This window comes from Sciurus carolinensis, chromosome 4, assembly GCF_902686445.1.
Source record: "Sciurus carolinensis chromosome 4, mSciCar1.2, whole genome shotgun sequence".
Classification (NCBI taxonomy): Eukaryota; Metazoa; Chordata; class Mammalia; order Rodentia; family Sciuridae; genus Sciurus; species Sciurus carolinensis.
The window spans coordinates 39,066,320-39,082,579 of record NC_062216.1 but is presented as its reverse complement, the minus strand read 5'-3'; the positions used below and the strand labels follow the sequence as shown (position 1 = coordinate 39,082,579).

Here is a 16,260-nt window from a genome sequence, read left to right as displayed (position 1 = left end):
CACACATATTGCAATGATTGCTCTAAGGATTACAAAATCCATATTTTTTCAGTCCACTCTGGTTATTAATTTGCTACTTTATGGAAAATATAGAAATTAGCAAACGTACATGCCTTTTCCTCAGGATTTATAGTTATTATATTTATGAATTCCACAAACCAATGTTATAAATTAGGCTTTAAACATTATGTTGTTTACAAAGAATTTAGGAGCAAGGAGAAAACTATTCTTGGTATTTACCCAGCTACTTATCACTTCTGATACTTTCCTTTAGTTTCTGAAAGTGTGAGTTTCCAACTGGCACTATTTCTTTTAGCCCCAAAGAACTTCCCTTTAATATTCTTTATACTGTATGTCTGCCAGCAGCAACTTATCTTAACGTTTTTCTTTTTCTTTTTTTCTTTTGATACCAGGGATTGAACCCAGGGGCGCTTAACCAGTGTGTCACATCCCCAACCCTTTTTAAAATACTTTATTTAGAGACAGGGTCTCGCTGAGTTGCTGGAGCCTCACTAAGTTGCTGAAGCTGGTTTTGAACTCGAGATCCTCCTGCCTCAGCCTCCTGAGCTGCTGGGATTACAGGCGTGCCCCACTGTGCCCTGCATATTTTAATGATTTTTAAAGCTAAAAATGTCTTTATTTTATTTTCATTCTTGAGTGCTATTTTCATGAATGTAGAATTCTGGTTTGACAATTTGTTCTTTACAGGTGCTTCCAACTTTCTCTGGTCCTTCAAGGTCTCTGTCCCCCAAATACATCTATGCCCTAAATTCTGGAACCAGTGACAATCTTTCACTAGGTTGGGGAAGGGCCTTTTCAGATAGGGAAATTCATCTGAATTATTAGGTTGGGCCCAATCTAATCACACAAGTCCTGAAGCTAGAGAACTTTCTCCAGCTAGAGGTGGAGGAGATGAGGCAGAAGGTCAAGTTAGGGAGATGAAGTAAGAGCGCCGGTGTGAAGAAGGAAGAAGGGGCCATGAGTCAGAATGTAGTAGCCTCCGAAGCTGAGGATGACCTCAGTCCTACAGCCACATGGGGGTGCACTCTGCCAACAGCAGAGGAGTTTAAACGTGGATTTATCCCTCGAGGTTCCAGAAAGAAAGATAACCCTGCTGACCACTTAATTTTGTCCTTCTAAGACCCCTAGCAGAGAGCTCAGGTGAGCCACTCTGAACCTGGACTTCTTTTACTGTGAGATAGTAAATGGGATGTCATTTAAAACCTTTAATTAAGGTAATTTGTTATGACAGTAATAGAAGATTAATAGTTTCTGATGAGTCAGCTGTTGATTGGTGTTAATTGTTCACCACTATGGAATATGTCGCTTTGCATTTAAAGCTTTTTCTCTTTGGCTTTTAGCATTTTGATTACAAAGTGCCTTAGTGTGGTTATTTCTGCTTATTCTGCTTCACATTCACTTAGTATCTTGTAGGTGTCGATTTATGTCTTTCCTACAGTTTGGGAAACTTTTTTGATCGTGATTTCTTCAAATATGTTTTTTCTATACCATTTTATCCCTATAGATAGTCTTCCAATTAATATACTTGCTAGGTGTTGAGTTTTTCATTGTTATTATTCATTTTAAAAGATAACTTTTCTCTGTGAATAATTCTTTTTCTTTTTTTGTACTGGGGATTGAAACCAGGAGCACTTTACCACTGAGCCACGTCCTCATCTCTTTATTTTTTACTTTGAGACAGGGTCTCACTAAGTTGTTTAGAACCTTGCTAAGTTGCTAAGGCTGGCCTTGAACACCTGATCCTCTTGCCTCAGCCTCCTGAGTTACTGGGATTACAGGAGTGTGATACTGTACCCGGCTTGAATAATTTCTATTGATTTATCTTTACATATATTTACTCTTTCCTCTTATTATGCCCACTTGGCTATTAAGTCCATCCAGTTTAATTTCAGGAATTCTTTTTTTTTTTTTTGGTAGAATTTCCATTTGGTTCTTTGTAATTGTTTCCTGAGATTTCCCATTTCTGTGCTGGGATTAGTTCACATCTGATTAATTTAGGGGGGTGGATCTGACTGATTTTGTTGTATCTTAAGAATATGTTTGATAGATACAGAGTCTTCACGTGTTCAGTAATTTGGGCTGTACCATGGATAGCACAGATGTTTAACTGGGAGTATTCTAGATTCCACTCTTTTCTGCCGAGAGTTTCTTCTTGGTTTCTGTATGTAGTGTCCAAGGTAGGCGGGGACCACCATAGCCCTGTTCCTTGTGTGGCAGCTCCAGTCTCAGTTCAGACTCCAGCAGCTGGCTGCTTGGAGTCTGTTCCTCACATTTTGATGCGGGCGGAGAGAGGTGGTGATACCCTCTCTGGCTCCTTCTAGTCCGAGATGTCTGCATTCTTTTCAGATATCTTTTCCCAACTTCACATTTCTCTTTCTCCAGGCTATGGAGATTTTGAGCTATTCTATGTACACCCCACCACTGGTTAGGCAACCCATTTTGGAAGAGAATTAGCCACCTGTACCATTGCATTTCCTGTATTGGTATTAATTTCTTCCTCAAAACTCCAATTATAGGAGGTTTAGGTTGTAAGCACAGACACATATCACATAATGTTTTGGTCAAGCTTGGAACAGATACACAGCAGTGGTCACATATAGTCGTATGCCCCAGAGACCTCGTAGCCACCTTAGTTTGTGTAAGTCCACTCTGTGATGTCCACACAACAGGAAACAGCCTAATGACACACTTCTTAGAACATATCTCCATCTTTAAGTGACGTAGGACTGTATTACACACCATGCTGTGAGGAACAACTTTGTGTCCTTATATATGTGAACGCTTGTTCAATTATTTTCCATTAGAATTACCGAGTAAACGTGTTTAACTTAAAATGCTTTTAAATGTGTTTAACAAAATTTTACGTTGAGAAAATTAAAATTTTAAATCAGTGGAGAGAGTAATTGACTATTAAAGCAAAGATGGATTAAAACACGTTATAAGTAAAACGTGTTTAACTTAAAATTTTTACAGGTAATGGGTAGGAATGCTTTTCCCTTGCATTTTAAAAAATCACACTTTGTTTTAAAAGTGATAGCTGGAATGATAACATACTATCACTTTGTTTTTTCTTAAAAAGGGTTACATATAAACTTTATAGTTTCTTTTGGGTGCTGGGATTGAACACAGGGCCTCATGCATGTTAAGCATGTACTATATTATACTACTAAGCCACATACTCCAACACCAAAGTTTTAGTTTTTAATTGTCTAATTATGACCTTTAGACATATTTCTATTTTTTCCTTGTTAATTTGAAAAAGTTCTTTATATAAATAAGGTCATTCATGCTTCTGTCTCTTAGATATGACATAATGACATAAATCTTTCCCCCAGTTTATCTGACTTTTACTAGTTTATGATTTTTTTTTTAATAGAAGACCTTTAACTTTTTAATTTATTTTTTGGTATTTGGAGATTGAACCCAGCTTAACTACGTAACCACTGAGCCACATCCTCAGCCCTTTTTTGTATTTTATTTAGAGATAGGGTCTCGCTAAGTTGCTGAGGTTGGCTTCAAACTTACAATCCTCCTGCCTCAGACTCCAGAGCAGTTGGGACTATCAGCATGTGTCATCATGTCTAAGCCAAGACCTTTAACTTTTCTTTAGTCAAATCTATCACTGCCAAGAAGCACTATCACTTAGTGATGAGACTTATAGCTTTGGAGGCAGAGAGAGCAAAGTTCAAATCCCTCCCCCACCCATTATTTGTGGCTTAATTCTGGCACATTACCTAACCTCTCATCCATAACATGGTCTTAGCAAAGCCAGACCTTGTAAGATTAACATCGTGCAAGGCAATGCATAGAAAATAATGATCCCAGTGCTAGGAATCAAGTGCTCAGTCAACGATTGCTTCTACCCTTCTTCCTATGGTTATGATTATTTTCCATCCTGTTTTTGTTTTCATGCTTAGAATTCCTTTCCACCCCAAGGTTGTAGAACTATTTACTGACATTTTCTTTAAATCCATCTTTGCTTTAATAGTCACTCTCTCCACTGATTTAAAATGTTAATTTTCTCAATGTACATTTTATATTTTGATGAAGTTTTACTTATTGTAAATTCATTTTTTTTTTTTTTTTTTTGTACTGGGGATTGAACCCAAGGATGCTCTACTACTGAGCTACGGTTTTTATTTTGGGACACAGTGGAAGTTGTCATCCTCCTGCCTCCGGTCTCCTGAGTGGCTGAGATTATAGTGTGCCTCCACTCCTGGCTTACCTAGTATAATTTTAAATGTACAGTTTAATATATATCACACTTCTCACCTACTCATGCAAATTCCTTTCCCTACACTTTCTCTTTTACTCTTTCAAAAGAATCTTAGGGTCAGTTGGTATTTCTATTGAGGTGGCATAAAATCTGTGGAGAACATGAAAATGTCAAGTTTTCAATGTGAAAACAATGATATAGTTGCCCTGTAAGTTTCCTTTCATGATTCCTAGAAAGTTTTGAGTTTTTTTTTTTTTTCTTTCTCATTCTGCACACAGCTGGTTAAGCCATTTCTTAGCAATTTTACATTGATTTCTGTTATGTGTCGGTTCTATCTAATTATGTGTTCTGTCTCATTTTTGCTGGTGTTTTAGGAAATACTCCTATCATCTGCCAATACCGATTCTTACATTTTTCTTTTGTAATCTCATTTCATTATCGGAAACATCCAGCCCAAGTCTTAAATGGTGCAATACCAGACTGAAAAGATTCCTTGACTATTTTCATATCTTACAAACTGTGAAGTTGATGAATTAGGTACTATTTTATTTCCATTTTGCAGATTATTGACTGGGGCACATCGTGGCTAAGAAATTCTGCTTCAATTCGATTTAGGGCTCAAGCCCATGGAGTGCGGCCCTACAGGCTGAAATGTCCTGTTCCAGAGAGAGGAAACAACCGGGCAGTGCGACAGCGCCTGGTCCCCTGTGTTGAACCGCTTCTCGCTGCTCTCCGCCCCGGCTTCCCGCACGGGGGCGCTGTTGGCACGTGCCCCGGGGGCCTCCGAGTCCAAGTTCCCCGGCGGCGGCGGACCGCAGGTGTCACCAGGCGGTGGCCGCCAAGTGCAGAGTAGGTGTCGTGCCGTCGGGAGGTGGGTGGAGCGGGCAGGACGGTCGCGAAGGAGCAGTTGGGATGAGGAGTAGACGGTGGAGCCATAAAAAGTGGGGCAGCGGCTTGCGCCGCGCTGGGGCACCGGAGGGCGCCGGGCGGCCCGGGGCGATGCGCGCGCGGCCCTGAGGCGCCCCGAGGGGGACCATGAAGGGCAACGGCAGCGCGCTGCTCAACGCCTCCCAGCAGGCGCCCGGCGGGGAGGAGGGCGCGCGGCCTCGACCCTCCTGGCAGGCCTCCGCGCTGGCCTTCATCCTCATCTTCACCATCGTGGTGGACATCCTGGGCAACCTCCTGGTCATCCTGTCGGTGTATCGGAACAAGAAGCTCAGGAACGCAGGTAGGTGGCCCCTGCCTCGCCCAGCGCCAGCCCCCTTGCCGGGCACCTTGTCAGAGGGTAGCCCCGCCACCCCAGCTAAAAAGATCAAATAAATTTTTCTTTAAAAATTGGGATCATTTTTTCCTGCTGCAGGTTGAAGGATGTGGATTTACTTTGTCTTCAGCCTGCCCGTCTAAAATGACTTTTCACAAAAACAATCAGAAGTCTCCAGTCCTTCAGGAGTAGAAAACTTTGCCAAAGTCACTTTTCTTTAAAGGGGAAAACCGGTTCTCTAGATTTCCATTTCTGGGATTTATTAGACGGAGAGGCATCGGGTCCAGGTTGAGAAAGTTCCTCAAGACGCCCTTTCAAATCAAATCAATGAACTCATCAGTTGCTTGGTTTTACATATAAATTAGTTTTCCCAACTTTGCTAAAATATGAGAAAATATATAAACTGGCAAAATGACAGAGCAACTGTTTTAGCTTTGTTGTCAGGAGTGGTTTTCTGTTATTAGCACATAATTGAATAAAAAACCCATATGCTCCTAAATTTGCTTTGGAAAGCACTTTTGCTCATGCAAGTAAATAAGTTTGCATTTTAAAAATAGTTGTAGTAAAGAATACATTTACATATAATATACAGCCAGAGCTAATTTGTGCTTCAGTTAAACTTGCTTTTTCCTCCTGGCAATGAATTGAAATTGGTTTATCCTGGGTAGGAGCTGGTGGACAATTTGTAAATAAGCCATTGAATGTTCATACCTCTAAATATTGTTGAGATGCTTGGTTTACTGCCCCTTATTTGGAGGCGGACTTTTGGGAGAAGGGATGGGGAAAAATGGTGTGCTTGAATATTTGCCCAAAGTGGTATTTTTGTTCTAAATCAGATATCGATGAAAACTCTAATTTTGTTTATTTCCTATTGAGAAGACCACCCCCCTGTTGTTGTTTTCTGTAATGCTTGGAGCAGTGCACAAGGATTAATAGGGACATAATAATATGAATTGAATTTGAATTAGTAAATTGAATAACCTCCATTTAGATGTTTAGCTTAACTTAGAGGAATTCTATCTTCAAGAAGGGATCGGATGAAGTTCAGTGGATTAGGCAAAGGGGAGTGAAGGGAAAGGAGAGGGATGGGAATAGGAAAGACAGTAGAATGAATCAGACATAACTTTCCTATGCTCATATATAAATATGCCACCAGTGTAACAGTCCACATCATGTACAACCTCAAGAATGGTTGAGGCAGGAGGATTGAGAGTTCAAAGCCAGCAAAAGCAAGGCCCTAAGCAACTCAGTGAGACACTGTCTCTAAATAAAATACAAAATAGGACTGGGGATGTGGCTCAGTGGTTGAGTGTCCCTGAGTTCAATCCCTGGTACCCTTCCTCCAAAAAAATGAAGCACTCAGAGTTCTAGCTGGAAAATCCCAGCTACTCTGGAGGCGGATGCAGGAGGATTGCAAGTTGAAGGCCAACTTGGGCAACTTTAAGAGACCCTGTCTTAAAAAATAAAGAACTGGGGATGTAGCTCAGTGGTAGAATACCCACAGGTTCAATCACTAGAACTGGAAAAAAAATAGCAACTTTCCAGGGGTCAGATATGGTTCTGAGCTTGTGTTAATGGAGTGAATCCTCAGGTCAACCCTGTTACCCACTTTACAGAGACCTAAGGACACACATTGGTCTTATAGACTGGAAGCACTGTGTGGGGTTTAACTCACAAAAGGATTGTCTAGAGCAGGTCCTGCTTGGTTGGCACCAGTAACGACAGCCCTTGGGAAATTTGAATCTTTTGTAACATTTGTCCAAAAAATGTTCACATGCCTGGAACAATTCTGATTCCTGTGTGTTTTTATGAAAAATGCACCTTCCACACTATTTTGTATTTTATTTGCCTCAACAGCTTTTTGAGAGGACCATTTATAAAACATTGCATTCTCATATCTGACTGGGAAAACTTTAATCAAACCATTTGAGGCTTTCAAGAATAGTTGATAATTTGAAATAGTGATAGAAGTAGTCGATTCAAATATGAGTTTTGGGATGCTTATTGTATTAGTCAGCTTTTCATTGCTATGACAAAAATGCACCCCCCCCCAAAAAAAAAAAAAAAAAAAAAAAAAAAAAAAACTAAGAAGAGGAAAGATTTACTTTGGCTCATGGTTTCGGAAGTTTCATTCTGTGGCCAGTGGGCCTGTAGTGAGGCAGAACATCATAGAACATCATGAGGAGAAGGCATGATGGAGCAGAGCTGCTTAGCTCATGGTCATGGAAGCAATGAGAGAGAGAGAGAGAGAGAGAGAGAGAGAGAGAGAGAGAGAGAGAGAGAGGTGTGGGGCATGAGGGGGAACCAAGGCATGACCTCATTGCCTTACTTTCTCCAAGTAGTTTTCATCCCCTGCAGTTTCCACTACCTCCTAATAATGCCACCAGATTATGAATCCATCAGTATTAATCCAGTGATGAGGTCAGAGCCCTGTTGATCCAGTCACCCCAAAAGCCCCACCTCTGAATACTGCTGCCTTGGGGAACCAAGCCTTCAGCTTATGGGCCTTTGGGGAATATTCAGATCCAAACAATAGCACTTATTAAAAGTTCTTAGGGTGGCTCAGGACCTCCATTGCCACCAAATTTCTTTTGTTGGCTCTACAGATGAAAAGATGAAAAGAGAGAGAATGGAAAAACAAGGTAGGAATACTAAGGCATCTAAGCTTTGAAGGAATATTTTCTTTTGTAAACCTGGTATACGTACAGAGTTATTTATGCACCTTCTTCCCCTTAAGGGAGTATATTGGTGTGTTTGACTTCCCAAGGAAGAAATTCAGAATGTTTAACTGCCTGACTGGAAAGGCATTGGCTAGTCAAGTCAGACACTGTCCAAACAACCACTAAGGTTTAAAGTACTGGCAGGATGTTTGCTGTGGTCCTGTCCAAAATCTGATAACTAGAATTGATACTCACCTTATATTTTCTGAGTAACTTTCATAATATGCTGGGAAGATCCTTGTGGTGGAATACTAAGATTTTATCATTGCTGTTATCTACCTCCTGATTTGAGAAATCAGGTATCATCCAAATTTCATTTTCCACATTTATCAAATACAAAGAATAATTTGATCTTTTAGCCTCACAGGATTTTTGCAATTACTTAGTAAAATGAAGCCTATGAGAATACTTTGAAAGGAAGAGAGCCGGTGATGCTATTGTGTTTTTGAGTATTTTTTACTTTTTAGTTTGCTAAAAATCAGACTTGTGACTTGTATACTTTTCATATGTAAATTGTACAACTTTTATTAAAGAAAATATAAAGCGAGAATTTAAAATATCTTGCCTATGTAAAATTTGACTATCTGGAGATCTAACCTGTGTAGGACACAGCCAAAAAATGGAAATTAGCAAAAATAACAGGCTCTTAACCACATCCAGTTTTGTTCTAAAACAGAGTTCCATAAAACTATGATGCTAAGGTCTAGATCCCTATTGATGTAAGCAGTAAATTAAGAGAAAGATAGGCATATGCAGGCAAACGGCACAGTGGAAACAGATTCATTAAAAACAAGTATGGGAGCCTGAGATCTCATTGGTAGAGCCTGGGTTTAGTGTGGGTGAAGGCCCTGAGTTCAATCCCTACTACACACACACACACACACACACACACACACACACTGTAGGTCTGACAATTTAAACAAGCATAACTTTTTGCAGAAGCTCTCTGAAGAAACAGACAACCTTGCTTACTATTAACTGCTCCTGAAACCCTACAGTACAATAACCCATTTATTAATTATGACTCTGACCCATCTAAGAAAGGTGCACGCATGTCCAGTTTGTTCTGCTTTAGAAGAAAAGATCATAATACTTTTTAGAAGAATGCACAACTAAAGCAATACATGCTTATTTAAAAAAAAAATCTGGGTGCACAGCAGAATAAACTGTCAGTAATTGTAAAAAAATAAATAAAAATAAAAATTCCTTAGAGTGACTACAACTAGATGATTGACACTGTGCTCTGCTATTCTGGCACTTGTTCCCTTCAGGTTCATACAGAATATGATTTCTGTCCCTGCTGCATTGCGCCTCAGAGAGGCTGCAGAATATGGAGAAAACGTGGATTGTGGCCTCAGAGATCTGAGATCCAAGGTGTGAACCCTGGCTGCAGTAGGGCTGTTGTAAGATGCTTATAGGTCCTAGGCATGCTTACTAAAAGAATTATTTAAAATTGAAGCACGACTTACACATAGTAAAGTGCACAAAATTGAAGTGTACAGCTTAATGCATTTCTATATATGCATATACTTTTCAGAAAGGACTTGAAAAAAAAAAAGGTATTGCCAGATGGTAGTACAAATCTGCACAACTCGACGAGAATTTATGGTTAAGCCTGAGTTCTGAAAATCACCAGTCTGCTTTTTTTTGCCTTCCACCATTTAGAAACAAATCATTGCCCATGTGGGACTTGACTCTGCTAGTGTCCACTACTCAGGCGACACAGGCTTCTCCGCAGCCCACTGGTTTCTCCATCACCTTTGCACCCTCAGCACCATGTGGTCAGTGCTGTAGCCTTCCCCACGGAGACACTTGGATTGAGCTCTTGACCATCGTGCACCCTACCCTGGACTTTCTCTTCTCTTTGCCTCCTTCCCTTTCCATTCCTTTCTCCTCTTTGTTTTCCCTTCCTTCTTTCCCTTTGTCTGCTTCTGACTCCTTGACCTCCATTCTTCTTTCATCACCATAATTGGATTCCACCTTAGTAGAAACCACGCTCGAATCTCTGGTTCCTAATTGTGTCTGTGTGTACCAGTAAAAAATGGCAGCCCTAAACTTACATGCATATTGTATTCTATAAATTCCTTTATGAATTTCTTAAAGGAAAATTTTACATGTTTGGCTCTTACACTAGTCCACAAAATCATGCAAAGAACCATGTGAATAATATTCAGAGTTGTCAAGTCACCTGGGATTTCTGAACTCCTGGAAGCAACCTACCTGGCTTTGAGTTCCTGGCCTCTTGGGATTCTGTGAGAGTGGGACAGTGGTGGTTAAGGGATCAGAGGAATGCTTTATTTACTGCCTCAGAAATGTCAGGAGAGGTCTCAGGGAAAGACTGACGATGGAGGATGGATTTTATGTCAGAGATGGGGCAGAAACAAGGACAGTCAGCTCTACGCATCCGTGTGTTCTGCATCCACAGATCCACCAATGATTTTGGTGCGGACCAAAACCATTCAGAAAAAAATGCATCTGTACTGAACATGTGTAGACATTTTTGGCCAATATTTTCTAACCTTTACATAACATTTACATTTGGTTTTGGTTTTGTTTTTTCCTGAGATAGGGTCTGCTATGTTGTTCAGCTGGTCTCAGATTATAGGCTGACATGACTTTCCTGTCTGAGACTCTGGAGTAGCTGGGACTTTGGGAGTATGCTACTGTGTCTGGCTTAGCATTCACCTTGTTTTAAGTGTTATGAGTAACCTGGAGATGGTGTAAAGTGCACAGGAGAATGTTCATAGTTTTCATGCAAATATCACATCATGTGATATAGGCACCTTTGGGTTTGGGTAACCACAAGGATCCTGGGATCAATCTGCTGTGGATACTAAGGGATAACTGTACAAGTATATGCTCATAAATTGTTCCTCTTTCGGGGACAATCATATTATATTATATGGAGAAGTCCTTTGATTTTCATGATTATTAAGCTCAGTACATAGTTGGAAATTATAATGCTACGTTGTTATACATAGTCTCATGAATACAGTATCATACATGTAGGTATACATAGACTACAGGCATCAGAGATCTGGGAACACGTGGCTTTAGGAAAGTATGCTTCCCTTTTCCTAAACTCTCGTTCATTTCTCACACTTTTTCCCTGTTTCTCTCCTCCCCATTCTCCCTTTTTCTGGGGGGTGGAGGGTACTGGGGATTGAATCCAGGGGTACTTAAACACTGAGCCACATCCCAGCCCTTTCTATTTTTTATTTTGAGACAGGGTCTAAGTTGCTTAGGGCCTCATTAAGTTGCTGAGGCTGACTTTGAACTTGCAATCCTCCTACATCAGCCTCCTCAGTCACTGGGATTACAGTCACCATTATGCTTAGCAAGAAAATGATCTCTTAATGACATCTGTTTTCCCCCACTTTACTTCCTAAGGACTGTGTACAAGTTTTAAAAACTCCCTACGTTTTTCCCCCACTGGAAAGAGAATGACGTAACCAACACACAGGATAATTCAAGCCTCCTTTGGTGGGACCATTTCTGATTGAGACACATGGATCGGTGTCCAGGACCTCTGCAGGGACTCATGAGCTGGGCTGGGTAAGCAGGGAATGCTCACGATCAGCTCTGAGCTGTGGTGTGTGCCAGCGAGCAATTCTCCTTACTGAGCTAACTTTCTTGCCTTTAGTTGAGCCAACGTGAAAGATTAGAAGCGTAGTGACCCCATCAAGATGTACGTACTGGGGAGGAATGGCTTAAATGGGCTGCTAGCTGGATCATTCAGTTTGTAACAAGACACCTGTGGAGAACAGCGGGGCTCGGCTTCACACAGGTGAGCACGTAGCTCTCACCAGGTGTTCAAAGGAGAATGGAAGATAAGCACTTCACCATGTTATGAGCATTTCCAAAAAGAAAGAATCAGACCATCTCTCCTGCACAGTCAATTCAGGATGCTCTCCTGGGGTAATCAAAGTGACTAGCCACATGGTTTGCTGATTGGAAGACTTGTGCTCTGTGGGATTTTTACAAGCACAATCAGAAAACAGAATATCTGTATAGGAGATAGTTGTCCAAATTCCAAAAGAAAAAAAAAATTTAATGTGTTTTGGATGCTCCTTCTAAATCATTTTATCCTATCAGGAATATTTTTTTCTCGTAAGACTTATTTTGTGTCTTATACTCTCATCTCATATTAATAGACATCAGAGCTAAGCATCTGATAAATAGAATAGATAAAAGTCTAGCTTTTGGGACTGAGTAATTGGAGCAGATTCACAGTATGCCTGAAAAATCTGATTTAGTTCTATAAAACTTTATCCTCCTTCTTGGTTTTGTGGCCTGTAATCGATTTTACAAAAACTGCTGGCCATCTTTTTGTTGAACATTTCTACTTAAAATCCAGATAGTTTACCCATATCAAACCAATCCCAATGATTATATAAATTAGGTTTTTAATTCTACAGTTTTATTTTTAAAAGTTTATTCATGAATTAGCGTTGGAAGCATTTTTGAGACACCATGGATTGGTGCTCTGGGACCCACATAGCTTCTCATGAGAAAATTAAAGTATAAAACTGGTAGTAGAATTGGACTTCCTGTCATGCTTTTACAGATAGCTGGTTTGGTCTGACTTCTGACTTTATAAGATAGAAAAATAACTTCTTGTTTAGGAATGTCTAGTGCTTTGTATTTATGGACTCCGCACTTTTCAGTTTTCAAAGCACTTTCCCATAATTTGTTTTATTCGCTCATATTATCCTTGGGCAGATAAGAGATCTGAACCCCAAATTCAGTTAAATGATCTGCATTTCTGCATTTCTTATTTCAGAACACACCCCAGTGTGGTAAAGTGAAAGGAGCACAGGAATTAAAGTCAGGAGATCCATGCCAGTTGAGTCTTATATGTGCATACTTTTATTTGTAGTGTATTTGAGGTCTAGTTAGTTTCTCCATCCATCCAGTGGGGTTCATACTTCCATTCTCATGGGATAAACTGAAAAGATAAATCTAGAGTCAGCTGGTTAATCAATCTGTCCATCCATCCACCCACCTAGTCTCCACTTAACCGTTTTGAAGTTATAAAGTTCTGTACAAATTATAGTATTATTGTATTATTTCTATTATATATTCTATGATTCATTTTTAGTTGTTTTTAAATTTTTAGATGTTCAATTCTTATTAAGTGTATTTAAAACAAACAAACAAACAAACAATATGAATTGGTAAAAAGTGAAATCAGCCAGAAATGTAAGGAGCTAATGCTCATTAATGATGTTCTACAAATACTACACAAATTCTCTATGTCTCAGCTTTCCCTTTTATCATTTTCCCATTATCTCTCCACAACAAACAGATCTCAGATTCACAGACTAATGATTTTATTATCCACACTTTTCCAATTTTAAATGAATTAGTTCTAGAAACTACAGTAACTTTCTTGGACAAGTACACCACCAATTCACAAAGTTAAGGCTTACACTCTATTGTGCAGACTTGGAGAAGACTTCAAGTCAACAAAGTCCATGCTTCAAACAGTCTCCCGTCTGATAGATTTCTTGTTAGAACTAATGTCCTTTTCTTTTAGTAGTTCTCTGTGATAGTTGAACTTACTGATTCAAGCCAAGTTTTACTTTTGAAGATATTCTATTGATTTTTTGTTTTAAGTTGCATGTGTAGCAACTGCTTAAAGTGTTAGGATTTAAAAAAAAATTTTTTTTAATTTTCCTGGTTTGTGTGGTATATTGTTATGAAACTCTTTCAAGTTTTTATGAATTTGCCAGAGTAATTCCAAGAATCCCCTAGAAACTTTAGAACAATAGTTTCAGACTCCCTAGTAAATGCTTGAATTTGAGTCTGATCTTAGGTTCCACTAGCTGCTTCTCTCATAAGAAAGTATTCCTGGTAGCAGTTTTCACAATTAAATTAATCGTGGATAAGATAGAACTTTTTTTTAGCTTCCTGGATCATTTTTCTCTTGGCAATTTTGAAAGTTAAATAAGGATAAAATAGTCCTAGGTTAAACCTCCTCTATTAGTTTTTACTAACATTTGATGATTCTGCTTTTTAAATACCTACTTTGAAAAGTGTCAGCATTGAAAGCCATTTTAAATCTCCATATGTTCTCTGGAGTTTGTTCTGCATTCTTTATTGTCGCCTTTAAAAAATAATAACTAGAGTATCTAAGGTGAATAGTAAGATCTTTACCTGGTGTCTGGAGTTTTCCCCTCCCTCCTCACTATTTTGAAGTTATTAGCTCGCTAAAAACACTTTGTCTTTTAAAAGAAAAAAATCACATACTCTCTTAGGGTTTTCTAAGTTACCAAAGAGGAAATTAGTAGATATTTTTTTAAAGATGTGTTTGTGTGTTTGCATAACTCTGTGTGGTATCATCAATATCATCTCATCTCCGTCTCTTCATAAAGGTAGTCCCTTAATCATCTCCCTGGCTTTCTCACCGTTCGAATAGGTTGGCCAATCAAGTTGACCTGACTCCTGAGGATTCTCTATGATATCTCCCTAACTTCCAGTGAAATTTGATAATGCTGCAGATGAGAAGTAAACTTCTGGGTTTTCTGGTTGAGATGCTAACGTCTTATCCTCCATGGAGCTGTACAATTTGGCAATCACATTGAAGAAGTTAGTCTCAGAAGATGGGATAAGAAATAAAATATATCTACTTGGTGCTGAATACCGTTCAGGTTATTGTGGGTAATTGAGTTGTTGAGCTTATGGGTTTCAAAGGGCGCTTACCTGTTTTGACACTGAACAGTTTGGGTGCTTACTGAATTGATTATTCATTTGAATAAATAGTCATTTCATCCTATAGTATGAGACAGAATGTAACTGATCAGTAAATTCTTAATGATTTGTCAAAATGAAATTGTGCTAAATTTATATAAAACATGGCTCCTACGTTCAAAGAAATTTCCATCAAAGTACTTTAAAATTTTTGTTCTTTTTATTTCAAATAAACATGAGAGAAAACAAAAGTTGAAGAATAGAAACATACAGCAGAAAAGCTTTTCAAGAGAAATTTGAAAGTTGGTTGGTAGATGGTAACTGGAGCCTGAAGCACTCATGAGAATTTTTAAAAGCTGTTACATGAGGATGAAAGGACAATAGATGATAACTAGGGAAATGTGAAAACTAGTCCACACATAAAATAACATCTACTGGAGTCAGAATTAATGAAAGCACTTCAGAAAAAAGAGTCAGTGATAGAGACAAAACAGAGCTACATGAGAATAATACATTGGCTCCATATCTTTTGAAGAAATTACACAGCCTGGAGGACACCTGTTGGCAAAGGATGGTTTGAGAGCTGCCTGCTAACTTATAGTGCTATTTAATTTCTCATGTAGCTATTTCATGGCAGATGATCAGTGATTTCCTTTTTATGATTTTCTATGTCTCAGAATACAAAACTCTCTTGTCACCTTGGAAGGGATATGTGCTTTCATCTCCCATGTGTCCCTTCCTTCTTCTCTACTGAAATACCCGTTGGATGTCTCCTGTGTGCCAGTGGAGGACAAGGGGCTTGGGACACAGTTCTGGGGCAACCCAAACTCTTGTTAATTTGCTTTTATTTAAGATTTGACTTACATTTTAATTTTTACTTTTGAGAGTTTGTTTGCCAATTAGTTTTAATTTCATTTATACCTTTTGTTTCTTGCTTTACTTTTAGCTTACTGTTAATTGTTCCCTCTACTTGAAGATTTTGTGGTTGGGGGTTCTTTTTTTAACATTCTCTCTCTCCCTCTCTCTTTTTACCTTTCTACTTAAGTTTGGAATACGTTCAGCTGTTGTGTGTGTGTGTGTGTGTGTGTGTGTGTGTGTGTGTGTACATATTAATTTACCAAATAAGTTTTTAAAAAAGATTGTTTTATATATATATATGTATATATATATTTATGTATGTAATTTTATAGGGAAAGCATTTCTTGTGCATGAAAAATCAGTCCTATTGTAGACTCATTTTTTAAAAAAAATTTGTACCCTCTGAAGAATGCGGCCTTGGGAATCAGATGGCCTAGAGTAAACCCTGGCTCTGCCATCCATTATCTGTGATCCTGGTCAGGTTACTTACC

The 16,260-nt window shown here is 39.0% G+C and overlaps 1 protein-coding gene across 1 annotated transcript in view; it reads left to right on the top strand.

Annotated features, from left to right (window-relative positions):
- The first annotated feature begins 5,161 nt into the window (after positions 1 to 5,161).
- The window catches only part of Mtnr1a (melatonin receptor 1A), a 34,485-nt gene continuing 23,386 nt past the window's right edge, over positions 5,162 to 16,260 (top strand). The window contains exon 1 of the mRNA XM_047549988.1: positions 5,162 to 5,465. Within this exon, the coding sequence (XP_047405944.1) occupies positions 5,273 to 5,465 (193 nt within the window). The 5' untranslated portion in view covers positions 5,162 to 5,272. The remainder of the gene's footprint in view (positions 5,466 to 16,260) is intronic.